The sequence below is a fragment of the Vitis vinifera genome, chromosome 19 (genome assembly GCF_030704535.1).
Source record: "Vitis vinifera cultivar Pinot Noir 40024 chromosome 19, ASM3070453v1".
In the NCBI taxonomy this organism is placed as follows: Eukaryota; Viridiplantae; Streptophyta; class Magnoliopsida; order Vitales; family Vitaceae; genus Vitis; species Vitis vinifera.
The window spans coordinates 3,958,277-3,971,709 of NC_081823.1; the positions used below are offsets into that span (position 1 = coordinate 3,958,277).

Genomic DNA, 13,433 nt, shown 5'->3' on the forward strand with positions numbered 1-13,433 from the left:
AAAAGAAAAGATATGGTATTAAAATCGAATGTCTTAAAAGACAAAAGATTTTAAGTACGTGATGATTATAATGAGTGAATTGAGCAAAATAAATGTTATAAAATTTAATTAATATTATATTATGAAGTTCTATTTGCTATATTATGAATTTTTGTTTGTGCTCTTTATATTTTCTTCTGACTCCAAACGAGTTCTAAAAATGTTATTATCTTATACATTTAGCAAGATTTTTAATTTAGTATATTCTTGGAGTCTGGGACCAAAAAATCTTATTATATAAACAAGGTTGTTAATTTATCGAGCTTTTAATTCTTTGCAGATAATCATGCAATCAATATGGAGACAGAACTGGAACCCTCATTATTTGGTTAGCATGCACACTGGCTAGCAGACTGGATATGGCAGCTTTTGCCATTGGCCTCGTTGCCAACAGAAGTACTAGACAATTGCAGGATTTTATTCACATGATTGGGAGGACACTGGCAGATAACTGTGGGGATCAGATTCTTGCATTTTGAAGCTGCACTTGACCTGAAATGCAAATAGGATGATAAAAAATGGAGAAATTATAGGATAAGAAACATTTCAATCATGAATTAAGAAAGAACCAAAATATCCATATGATGATGACAGCATGGATGACATCACAGAGGAATTTTGCCATCAAAGCTACACTCAAATGGTGCTTTATTCTTTCCTTGATCTTCTCATCTTTGATTCTTGATTCTTCTTTTCCTTTCTTTTAGATTTGATATGTACTGTTTCCCTAACCAAGTTAAAATTTAAGGGAAGAGATTTTGGAAGGGTTATCTTTATGAGGACAACTGATTAGGTAATTGATGTTTATGGCATTTTTTGAGGAGAGAACTCTCAAGATTCATCGAAGTGAATTAAGTTGGGGACACTAAATGAGGATTAGGTTTTATAGAATATTACTGATGAATTTCAACTGTTTGATGAAAGGAGTTAGAGTGCAAACTTTCTTTCACATTCTGCAGGTTGAACCTTAAAGTGAAAGAACAAAAATAGAGTCTCCTGGGAGAATTACTTTAAACAGGAGCACGCATAGGACTGCAGATAGTAAAGGGAAGAGAATAGCTTGAAAAGGAGGCAAAGACATACCCAAGTGCAAAATATAAGGAGGTGGAGTGGACGTGCTCACTGCACTCACTGCTATCACTGCAATCACTGCAAAGGGGAACAATTCAAAGCAGGGCTGCCAAAGGAGGAGGGTTCAAGGTAAGTTTCACTATCAACTCTCCATTTTTGTAAATAGAGAAATCATATTTCCTTCTATCAAGTATATCATGTGGTCAGAATAAATAGCATTCTAACTATAAAGATTTTCACTGTTACATCTTAAATGATTAAAACATTGCCAGGACGTTTTAAGAAAATGTGCTACAAGCCTGGCCTGTGACATCAGGAACTCAGCAAAGTGATATATGCTACTTCATTTTGGTTTTCTTGAAATAGGCTTGCATGGTGTAGTCTCTGTCAACTCTTTTCCCATTACATGAATAATCTGTTACAGTGATTGAGTGATTTTTTTTTTTCTCATCCTATATTTCTCTGTGGATTGCACTCTCTAGTCTCTACCTTTATCAAAGTGAGCCACAACAGGCAGAGGCTCTAGAGTCTAGATGTCCTTGACTTTTTATGAATGCTTGAATAATATCTTTTTTGCACAAAGGCATGTTCTGAGAGCCATCAAGCTTTCCGACCATCTGTTTTAATGTCTGCATGCCTGATGCCTCCTATTTTTTCCAACCATCTTGCCTTCATCCCTCATTTCACCCAATGGTTGTAAGAGAATACCAGTTGTCACTGGTTCAACTTTATTAGTTTTTTTTCCCCATATGAGCAAAGGGTTGTGAAGTGTTCCCAATTTGGAAAAATTATGTTTTGAGCTCTTTTTGAAATATAATGAATAGGTAGCCCTCACTCTTTACCTTCTAAAAATAATCCTCCCATATACTCTTCAATAATAGAAGAGAAAGGTTTTTTTTTTTTTTTTTTTGGGCTTTTGTTTTTGGTTCTCTATATGACTAAATGCACCTAATTTCGTTTTTTTCTTCATTTTTTTAACCTCTAATTTGTCTGTTTTAACATTAAAATCATTTTTTGGTTAAAAAAAAAAGGAATAGCAACATTTTAAAAATTTTACAATAAATTATAATATTTAAAAGTTCACACATTTTAAAACGAATATTAAATTATAAAGAACAATAGATAATAATTTTTAAATAAATAATATAATTATAATAATAATATTAATTATAAAAATATAAATTATGTATATTTAAAAAAAATATTTTAATAGAATATGGTTTTAATAGATCCATGATTGCATTTTTTTTTCAAAAAAATGAATAATAGTATTTTAAAAATAATAATGGATTAATATTTTGTTATAATTCATTTTTATAAATGTCAATTTTTTTTCCATATACATTTATTCCTCATTTTTGGACAAAAGCATAACCAGTTTGGTTTAACAAATTTTCCTTATAATTGGTCTAATTTTTGAGTTTCAAATTACTTTAAAAATTACTAGGTTTGTCAAAAAATCCAATGCATAAGTTTTGCGTGATTTGAGAGTCATGTAGAAGAGAAATTAACATAATTATTTTTGACCAATTTTATTTTTAGAAAATTTTGATTAATTGGTTTAATTTTAAGTCCAAAATTATTGCACCCATTAAAGAATCTAATACATTAAGTCTCATTTGATTTGAAGCCTATTCACTGAATGAGAAAATTTGAAAAATATAATTATGTGCTAAAGAGAAATCTACGTAGTCATTCTAGACCAAATTTGGCTTTTCCAAACAATTTTTAGAAGAATCCAAAGCATTAAGTGTGATCTAATTTGAGTTGGTTTGCCTAGTGACAAAAAAATATGTACTCTTGTCCCAGCATATACTATTCCGTCTGTTACGAAAAAACTTGTAGTTCCCTCAATGAATTTGTTATCTTCCTCAATTTTTCATTAGACAACAGGAGTTCAAATCAAACAATATTTAATGTGTTAATGCCTCAATGAGTTTACTAATTTTTAAAAATAATTTGAAACTAAAAAATTGAGTTAATTAGTATTGAAATTTCTTGGAGTAAAACCAATCCAAAACAACTATTTCAATTCCTCTTCTACACAAAACATGTCTTTATACCATCTAAAATTTGAGGTTTTAGGTACTTACGGTTGGTTAAAAGATGTGCTATTTTATCTTTGATCTTAGATGGATTTCCTATGAAATGTTTAATAGTAGAAAAAATTAAAGTAGCAACTACATCCTCTATATGTCTTGTCCATCCTCTTCCTTACAATATCATTTTTTGAATTTTTTCATTGGCTTTTAACATAGAACTTTTATCTTATAATGTGGGATAATTATCCCACCTTCCTTTTAACTAACTTGTAAACCCAACAATGAGTGTCTAGAAAACAACATGGTTTGACAATCTATTGTTTAACTTATAAGTTGTATTGACCATGGTCATTTCTTGAAATTTGGTTAAAATATTATACTAGTCATACCATCTATGTTTCATTCATAAATGGTTTTATTAGTATAAAAAGCTTGAGTATATCGATTGCTTTCCTCATATTGCATATTAGGGAAGGTTAGCCTTGGGTAAAAATTCTTAATTGTAGAAATTTCCTAATTTTGAGTTTCTTTAAATATTTCTATTAGTTTGTTAAGCTTCAATATTTGAACTAATTTCTTCATTAATAGTATTAATTTTTCTTATATAAGAAAATTGTGGCGTGTTTAGGATAATCACATTTTCTTTTACCTTTTCATTTTTTTTTGTTTTTTTTTTTTTAATTTTTTAAAATTAGATCTTAGTATGATTTTCTTGAAATTTCCTAGATAACTTAAATAGCTTAAATAAAGGTTTATTATCTTTCTTAATAATTTTTTTCTTAATATCTTCTTGATTTTGGATGACTTCTTCTACTCTATTGAGTTGATCTCCTAACAGCTTAAGAAATATATCAGTATTATTATTTGATTCCATTATTTTCCTAATATCTATTAGAGTTCCTTTATCATTGGTGTTAGTCTTAAAAGGTGATACCCTCACTAATGTTCCATTAATATCCTTATCTATTTTGGCTTCGGGAGGATGAATGGATTCTATGATGACATTATCACCAGTATTCCGTTGTTTGAGTTTTGTTAAATTATTGTTAACTCCTAGAAGGATATCTCGAGTATTCTTCTTCTTTAAAGGTTTCAAACCATTTCCAAAACTCAACATGTAGTTTGATGTTTTCTTAGATAATTGTAAAACTCTTCTTGATAGATAGTTCTTAAAACTTGTGGGACTTTATTAAAATATCATTCTTTTTTATCCCTATTTTCTTTTGAGAAAAAAATATTTTCTTAGAATTTCCTTATTAATTTCAAATTCCTTTTGGGTAACTCCATATCTTCTGAATTGTAGGGTTGTGATACATTTATGTGGCTTCAAACTTTTAATAACTTAATATTATTAGGGTTTGAAGAGGTGGATTCTTCCTCTATCTTAGTGGTTTTGGTTGGAACCAATGAGCATGATGCTCAAGAGGGTTTATATTATGAAATTCTTCGGGTCCTAGAATGTTTGAAGGAACTAGAGAAGACCATATCTCCTCCATTAGGATATGGAACCATTTGTTATAATCTTTTATGTTTGTTGTTTTGTGGGTGGAACAAACATTGAAGAAATGTCATGATTTTGGAAAATCAACTCCATTCCATAAGATCCTTTTGAGGATGATGAAGTTAGATTTACATATTAAATCTAATTGGAAGATAATAGTTTCCCTTAGATTTGGTGTATAAAGCTTCATATCCTACAATAGTGGCCATACTCTCCTAAGCAAACTTGGTAATTATAGAAATTGAATTGTTTCATTCCTTAAACTTGAATCCATGAGTTTTAACATGAAGGACAACATAATCTAAGATGTCAACATTCTTTAATCTTATTGTGAAATTAAGATAACATTGGAAGTAAACTAGGCTATCATTTAGACCATGAACCGCTCCAATAATAGAATCCTTATAATCAAAATGTTTATTATCTCTTGAACACATAACAATGAAGGTATTTAAGCATATTCTAACAAATGGCTTAGCAACTACTTGAATCATGCCTAGATATATAGAATTATAGTCTTTCTTGTATTTTTGGATAAGTTTGCTATTTAGAAGTCTTATTAATTGATCATGTTGTTCCAAACTTATGGTTTGTTTAACTGTTTTAATTGTATAATCTAAGAAAAATACTTTTATTTAATTTAATATTTTTGAAAAATACTTTTATTTAATTTAATATTTTAAAAAAATACTTTTATGTAATTTAATATTTTTAAAAATACTTTTATTTAATTTAATATTTAAAAAAAATAAATTTATTTAATTTAATATTTTTTAAAAATAAATTTATTTAATTTAATATTTTAAAAAATATTTAATTTAATATTTTTTTAAATACTTTAATTTAATTTAATATTTTTGAAAAAAATTTAATTTAATATTTTTGAAAAAAAATTATTTAATTTCATATTTTTGAAAACTACTTTTATTTAATTTAGTATTTTTGAAAAAAAAATTATTGAAAAAAAATTATTTAACTTAATTTTATAAAATATTTTATATGTGTTCTTAAAGGGTATATTTGTTCATTACTATTTCATATCCTTCAACTCAATTTGAAGAGTTATATGGACCTTTTGTTAATTTGGAGGTCCATCTACCCCCAAAAAATAATTCTCCCAAACTTAAAAGATCATTTTTAATAATTTCTTGGTTGGAAAACTTAGGTAATTTCCAATTGTCTACTTCATTAGGAATCTTAGGATAATTTACTTCTTCACTATTTATTAGAGCTTCTTGGGGATTTGTGGATCTCCTAGACATAGATCTAAAAACTGAACTCATTTTAGGTTAATTTAGGCCCTATTCATAGGATTATAAAGCTAATTGAGTAATTATCAGAAATCCTGCCCTAAAACACCTATTCCTTTAGCTAACACAAGCTCCTTTGGATTGCCTTTAGACAAACCTTTATATATATATAGGGGGGGGAGGGGGGAGATATAGGCAAGATCCAAAATACCTTGATAGTAATGAAGGAGTAAAAATATACCTATAACAAAAAAGTTAGTTTATTTAAATATTTAATTAATCATGTTTTTTTTTAATTATTTTAAATAAAATATTATTAACTATTATTATTTCTCATTTATATTTAATAAAAAATATCATTTATGCCTTTTTAAAATAGTAATATCTATAATTTAGAATTTCTATTAAAATACTATCATTCTTTTTAAATACGTAATTAGTGTTTTTGTCATCAATGTAAAGTAAACCGAAATTTCTATTCATCGTTTTAACATAAAATAGAAGTTTAATATTTATCTACAAAATTGACAATTTGAACTTGTTTTATAAAAGGTATAAAAAAAAAAGAAGGAAAATGGCTACATTTGGTTGCAATATCAAATAAGAAAGTATGATATAATATGATATGATTTCTTTTCATATTAAAAAATGACATCTATAGAAAGTGGCTTCAAACATGGTATATGGGGGTGTGATGGATGGTTTGAATAATCGAAACTAATCGCGATCTGATGTTTGATGCAGCAGGAGAAAAGAAAGAAGGCAAAAGGAGGCATGGCTAACGTCATTCCTGAAAAGGTCAAGAAATTATGGGATGAATGGAATCTCCGGGGTTCCATTCTTTTCAGTCTTTTCCTCCAGATATTGTTAATTTTTTGTGCGCCAACGCGAAAGCGGAGAGGAAACACATTTGTGACCCTCATTATCTGGTCAGCCTACTTGCTGGCCGACTGGGTGGCAGCCTTTGCAGTGGGTCTTATTGCCAACAGCCAAAATGACATGAAAAACAAATGTGAGATGCCAGTTCAAACCGAGGACCTTCTGGCTTTGTGGGCTCCTTTTCTACTGCTACACCTTGGTGGCCCTGATGCCATCACTGCTTTCTCCCTCGAAGATAATGAGCTCTGGATCAGGCATTTGTTCGGGCTCCTTATCCAGCTTATTGCCGTTGGTTATGTCATCCTACAGGCTCTCCCAAGTGAGCTCTGGATCCCAACAAGCCTTATGTTATTGGCTGGGATTATCAAATATGCTGAGCGGACTCGTGCTTTGTATTTGGGGTGCTTGGGTAATTTCAAGGCCAGCATGCTTCCACCTGCTGACGCTGGTCCAAACTATGCTCAACTCATGGAGGAATACACCTCAAAGAAGATTGCCCATGTTCCGGCTGATATTAAGATAGAGAAAGAATTTGGAGGCGGAGCTTCTGCAGATTATGCTGTTCGAGTTGAGCGCCTTTCCGACCTTGATGTGGTGGAAGGTGGGTTCAAATATTTCAATATTTTTAAGGGTCTGATTGTCGACCTCATGTTTACCTTCCAAGAGCGGAAGGATAGTCGAAGGTACTTCTTCGCAAGAAATACAGAAGATGCCTTCAAAGTGTTGGAAGTTGAACTCAATTTCATGTACGATGCCCTCTACACCAAGATGGTTGTGGTGAATGGGAATATCGGCTACTTTCTCCGCTTCGTTTGCTCTACTTGCCTAGTGGCTTCCTTGGAGCGATTTGCAGCTCATCATAAGCAGAAAAATGGTGGGCATCCGCCCAACCAGGGGAAAATGCACCCCTTCGACGTTTATGTTACCTATGCCTTGCTCATTGGTGCCATCTGCCTGGACTCTATAGCTGTCATCAAGCTCATTTTTTCTGACTGGACTATAGTTCTACTCAGATACCGTAGAGCCAAAGAGTTTCTTCTTAAAACACGTAAAAGACTCACCATCTACAGAATAGGCAGCTGGTCCAAAACTTTTGGTAGGAGGTGGTCCAATTCTATGTCACAGCACAGTTTGGTTCGTTACTGCCTGAAGGAGCGGTTCAAATGGATCGACGTAACTGTAGATTGGTTTGGACTTAAGGATATTCTGGATGAGATTCAATACAAAGAACACATAAAGGTTCCAAAAGATTTAAAAATTTTTATTTGCGAGGCGCTGAAGGAAAAGGCCAAGAAAGCAGAGGATTCAAAAACTGCCAGGGAGATATGTTCAGGGCGAGGTGATTGGGTTCTCTCACAGAGCGCTTGTCAGTCCCTGATATGGAGTGTTGATGGTGAATATGATGAGATTCTTTTATTGTGGCATATAGCTACTGATCTCTGCTTTTATGAAATGCCGTCATCAACACATACAGACCCTGAAGTTGGACATCAGCCATCAAAAGAAGGAAGCTTTGATAATAGACGCGAGTTCAGTAAATTCTTGTCAGACTACATGCTATATCTTTTGGTCATGAGGCCTACAATGATGTCTGCAGTGGCAGGTATTGGGCAAATTAGGTTTCGAGACACTTGTGAGGAAGCAAAGAAGTTTTTTCGCAGAAAGGATATCATTTCTGGAGGAAAATTTAAAGAAAGCTCTTTGTTGTCGTGGTTTAAGAAGTTTTCTTCTGAAAGAAAAAAAGAATTGATGCAGGAAAAAATATGGGAAGCCTGTGCAGCGCTACTTCTGATAGAAACTGTTGTTAAGCCCATTGAAGTGAAGGGTGATAGAAGCAAATCAGTGTTGTTTGACGCATGTATTCTTGCAAAGGAACTCAAAAAATTGAACGAAAGGAAGAGGTGGAAGGTAATGAGTGAAGTATGGGTGGAATTGTTGTCTTATGCTGCAAGTCATTGCAGAGCAAATACTCATGCCCAGCAGTTCAGCAAAGGTGGAGAACTTGTTACTTTTGTTTGGTTACTAATGACCCAGTTAGGCTTGGGAGATCAGTTCCGGGTAGAGGCTGGCCATGCTAGAGCAAAACTGCTTGTGGAGAAGTAAAGGAAGACTTCAAACCAACTAATGATCCTCTGTTTTTTACTATGTATTAGACATTTCTATCTCTTAATGCTTTCAGTTGAATAATCACCAAGTTCCAGTAGTATGTCATTTTCCTTTTGCATCTGATGCCCTTTTCTTTTCCATGCCTTAACTCTTAACAATGTTCACTGGATGTGGCAATTATGCATGTAACACAAACACAAGTCCACCTATAGCAGTAATTCATGGATTTTGCAGCTCATTAGTTCTTCAGTTTTCCTCTGTGGTTTACCTTCAGCCCAACATTTAAATGCTACTGGATATTTGATGAACTCCCACCATTTTTGCATGGCTGGTAACATTGTAGCACCAAACTCTCTGAATTTGTTTCGGGATTTAAAAATATTGGATGTATTGTATACATGGCTTAAATGTCTAAAAATATCAAATATAAATTGTTTATGCAATATTGTTGTTCATGAAATGATTCCAGGTACTCAAAAATTTCTTTTGAGAAGCTGGGGAAAAGAATTCCTAGGTTATGATTGACAACCCTAATGTTATGGGTGATGTTCATACTCTTCAGACTAGTATTTCTTGAAAATGGAAAAGCAGAGGATCCATGATATCCCCTGTTTTTTCAATCAACCTCAGAGAACCATGTTGCAAACTGCAAAGAATGGGGAGAGGAGGAGATAAGTTTCAATGACATATGTCTCTTTTCTTTGATAAATGTGAAAGACCACTACACTTGTAGGTTTTTTTTTTCACTTCATATTGTTTTTATTATTCCATTTTTCTTTTTCAAAAGGTTTTGAGGTAAGGACATCCTGGATGAGCTTCAATAGAAAAATAGCAAGCCTGTCCGTGACGACTTGAAAGGATTTATTATCAAAGAGCTAAAGGAAAAAGGCCAAGAAAGCAAAAGATTCAAAAACTGACAAGGATATGCTCAGGGAGGGGTGATGGGGTTTTCTTGCAAAGCCAACGTCAGTCTTCTATGGAGGAACTGATGGAGTATGTGGTAAAATTTAAATCAAAGTGTTCCATGATGTGGTTTAGGCAGATTTTCTCCCAAGCACAATACAAGGTCAAATCTGGAGGACAGTAGGAATTGAAGTGTTCTATAACATGGTTTATACAAAGTTTTTCCCCCCAGGACAATCAGTGTTGTTTTGGAAGTTTTTGTGCAAAGGACAGCCAAAGTGTTCTAGTGGGGTTTCGGAAGTTCTTTCTTCAAGTCAAAATCAGTGAAAGAAGAAAGGAGAATACCTTGTGCATAGGTACTTCCTGCAGAAACTGTACCATTGCAGTGTAGGGGATTAGAAGCAAACTACTGTCGTTTGATGCGTTATTCTTGCAAAAGATCTCAAAAAATTGAGGAACAGTAGAGGTGCAAGATGATGAGCTACAGGATAGTCAATAAACCCTACTGTTTAGCAATGGAGTAGCTCCAAATTGTTTGAAGCATCAGATATGACACAGTTCATTTCAATGAGATGGAAAGAAATCATTTTCTGAGCCAATGGTCGAAGAGGCTGAATTTGCAGATGCTTGAGCACCAAGCCATTCTTTAGATGCATTTAACAATGTGAGTTCCTAGCAATTTGAAGAACAGAGCTACAATTTAACTATCATCTAGTTAAAGAACCAAGCTTTGCCGCAGAAATATATCATCCACTGGTGTTCCCCCAAGGCTAAATTTAAAGATTTACAATACTAATATAGAAGAACTTGTATCAAAATTTCTCATTCTCAATGCCAAACAAATATAAGGATTCTATATAAAATTGTTAATACTTAAAAGAGTAATAATGCCAATTTCAGTTTGGATCTTCATTACAACTTACAAGATTTCTGGTTTTATAAATGATTATGTTTTGACTGATTACCTTGAGGCGACAATGAATAATTTTGAGTTGCAGTTTAGGCCCACCATGGATCTTCACCTGTTCTGAAATCTGTCTCAACCCAAGGAACAAACAATACCTTCCCATCATCAATATCTGCATGTGCCAGCGCCAACGACTGTTCAAACAAGGAGTGTGAATTAGTCATTAGAGCAGAGAGAGAGAGAGAGAGAGAGAGAGAGAGAGAGAGTCCATTTCAGAGGGTTATAGATGATATGTTGCTTACCAGAGGAGCAGGTCCTCTGACAACCCTGCCTTGGTTGTTGTACTGAGATCCATGGCATGGGCAGATGAACTTGTTCTCAGCTGCATTCCACGGCACAACACACCCAAGATGGGTGCAGACTGCATTAATACCATATGTGGCAAGGGTTTTGTCATTCTCCACAACAAGGTAGGTGGGGTCTCCCTGAAATACAACAAGAAGTTCAGATTGTTTTGAACTTACTGCTGTTAGATTTTTCTGGCTCTATTGGTGTAGTCATTAGGCATTTGTTCTTGAAAAGAGAAAAATCGATTAATGAGACACCAGGATGGATTGCAGTAGCTGAAATGAAAGACTGTGATGAAGAAATCAAATCCATATATTAAAATTTAGGAATCATTTAGAAGAGGATCAGAGAGATGAGAGTACCTTCAACCCTTGTGTTAGGGTTCTGTCACCAGGGCCATGAGTCTTAAGCCATTCATCTGCAATAACATCATTTCCAAGTGCATCCTTGGCCACAATACCACCTCCAGCAGATCCTGTTCTGTTCAATTTTCAGATTTGAAATTAGAAATTTAGAATTTAAATCTAAAGAAATCAACAGAAATGAACAGATCAAACAACAAATTTTCTTTTGTTTTTTTTTTTTTTCCCTTTTTTAACTTCTGACATCTAATGCGTGTGATTCTAGAAGAAGAAATCAAATAAATCCAATAAAACTAGAACAATTCTCACCACCGTGCAAACCCCAGCAGCTGTCCTGCTGAGTTTAGAAAAATGACTAGAAAATACTAAAAAAAAAAAAAAAACCCTAGTTTTTCCTAGGATGAAATCAGAAAATTTCAGCAGTAGAAACAAAATCTACTATGAAAATCACATTAACTTCTTAGAACTCTGAAAAATGTATGGTCTACCTGACAAGAAAGAAGACTGCCTCGATAAATTTTATTTCATAAATGCCCAGAAACTAGAGAAAATTATAATCACAAATATGAGGGTCCAGTATGAAGATGGGTCCGCCAGAAATTGGAAAATCGAACCGAAAATCAATCAGGAAATGAAATGAATGAAAAAAAAAAAAGAAAAAAAGAGGAAAATCAAACTCACCCAGGAGGTGCAAAGAAGGTGGCATAAGGAATCAACATGCCAGCTGAGGGGAGGGAAATAGCACCCAACAAAAGCAAGTTCATGAGCTTCCTCTTGCCCATGTCAGGAACTCGATCGGCCGGAATGCTGGTGGCCTGACACTTGATCTTCAAGCCCTTTCCCTTCCCCACAAATGGACTCGTCCTTGTGAGCTTGGGCAGCAGAGCATGGGATGGTGACAACACCCCATTCCTGATAGAGCACAGCTGAAACAAACAAGAATACAATATTAACGTTCAACTTTCACTTTTTCGACGTCAAATTATTGATTTGATACAAAAATTCAATCCCTCCTCCGCCCCGCCCACAAAAAAAAAAAAAAAAAAAAAAAAAAAAACATCGTTATGGAGATGGGGAGGTGTTGAATGGTGTGAAGGAGTTGAAGGGTATGGAGCAGGGGTGCATACACAGACCTGAGAAGAGGTTGCAGGGGAGAGAGTGGAGGCAGCCATGGCTGAGATTTTTGGGCAACAACAGGTGGTAATCAAGTGAGGTTTTGTGAAGGTGAGGCTGAGAGAGAATGTGGACAGAGCAGATAGTAGATAAGGTGATTGTTTGATGGAAGATGGATGGTGCCACACAGCCACATGTTAGAGATTACTGTGACCATATCTGTGTATGTTTTGCACTGACTAGGCCCTTGCCCATTTTGTACTTTGGGCTCAAGTCCATGGACCTGTCATCAAGCTCAGTAAAATTAACAGACCAAAAATACAAAATATTGATATATAATAGCATTTATGATATTCATCTAGAATAAACAAAATTGAGATACTATAAAGAAATGAAAGACCAAGGCACAAATTACAATTTCACATGAAAAATCTTTAAATTGATGAAGAACCGTGGTCACTCAAGAATCACAAAAGCCATCGAAAAAAATATTAAATACAAGGTTTTACCAAATTCTAGAACTTCAATCATCCATCGAACGTATGTCTAGTATCTTTTGAACTTTAGTTTTACATTATACACTTGAGATTACTATCAAGTACAATCTTTTGAACTTTAGTTTTACATTATACACTTGAGATTACTATCAAGTACAATCTCAGTCTCCTCTTGATACCCAATCAAGAAAACACTTGGGTTCGCCTTAATAAATAAAAAACAAAGAATAGGAAGGAGAAATAAAATTAAATAAATCTATTTAATTAGAAATTACACTAAAATAAGATTCTAAAAAGAAAAACACTTTCTAATGTAGAAAATATTTGAAATTCATTATGGGCCAAGACAACTCCCTTCTCCTATTCTCATTTGGAAGAGAGTAACTTAAATATTAAGATAAACCCTACGTGAGGA

General features: G+C 33.5%; 2 protein-coding genes across 3 annotated transcripts; one reads left to right on the forward strand and one right to left on the reverse strand.

The window, feature by feature from the left end:
- Nucleotides 1-1,109: 1,109 nt before the first annotated feature.
- Nucleotides 1,110-9,126, forward strand: LOC100258913 (uncharacterized). Of its 2 annotated transcripts, none has more exons than XM_010645962.3 (2): nucleotides 1,110-1,239; nucleotides 6,648-9,126. In XM_010645962.3, the coding sequence occupies exon 2, from the start codon at nucleotides 6,678-6,680 to the stop codon at nucleotides 8,883-8,885; it is 2,208 nt and encodes a 735-aa protein (XP_010644264.1). In that variant the 5' UTR covers nucleotides 1,110-1,239; nucleotides 6,648-6,677; the 3' UTR covers nucleotides 8,886-9,126. The 2 variants fall into 2 exon arrangements, with proteins under 2 accessions (XP_010644264.1, XP_010644262.1); XM_010645960.3 differs by having other exon boundaries at nucleotides 1,148-1,239; nucleotides 6,651-9,126.
- A 1,497-nt stretch (nucleotides 9,127-10,623) lies between these two features.
- Nucleotides 10,624-12,739, reverse strand: LOC100258879 (cytochrome b6-f complex iron-sulfur subunit 1, chloroplastic). Its single transcript, XM_002284325.4, has 5 exons — nucleotides 12,542-12,739; nucleotides 12,090-12,334; nucleotides 11,409-11,526; nucleotides 11,001-11,183; nucleotides 10,624-10,892 (listed from the first exon to the last, which is right to left on the reverse strand). Exons 1-5 carry the CDS (start codon nucleotides 12,578-12,580, stop codon nucleotides 10,791-10,793), a joined length of 687 nt encoding a protein of 228 aa, XP_002284361.1. The 5' UTR covers nucleotides 12,581-12,739; the 3' UTR covers nucleotides 10,624-10,790.
- Between the last annotated feature and the right edge of the window lie 694 nt (nucleotides 12,740-13,433).

What these genes read in the sequence shown, in the direction of transcription:
- LOC100258879 (XM_002284325.4), bottom strand. Translation starts at nt 12,580, where the DNA reads ATGGCTGCCTCCACTCTCTCCCCTGCAACCTCTTCTCAG. An exon ending in CCCTAACACAAGGGTTGAAG is followed by an intron (nt 11,184 to 11,408) that starts GTACTCTCATCT and finishes GTTGTATTTCAG; the next exon opens with GGAGACCCCACCTACCTTGT. An exon ending in TCAGAGGACCTGCTCCTCTG is followed by an intron (nt 10,893 to 11,000) that starts GTAAGCAACATA and finishes TTGTTTGAACAG; the next exon opens with TCGTTGGCGCTGGCACATGC.
- LOC100258913 (XM_010645962.3), top strand. Translation starts at nt 6,678, where the DNA reads ATGGCTAACGTCATTCCTGAAAAGGTCAAGAAATTATGGGATGAATGG.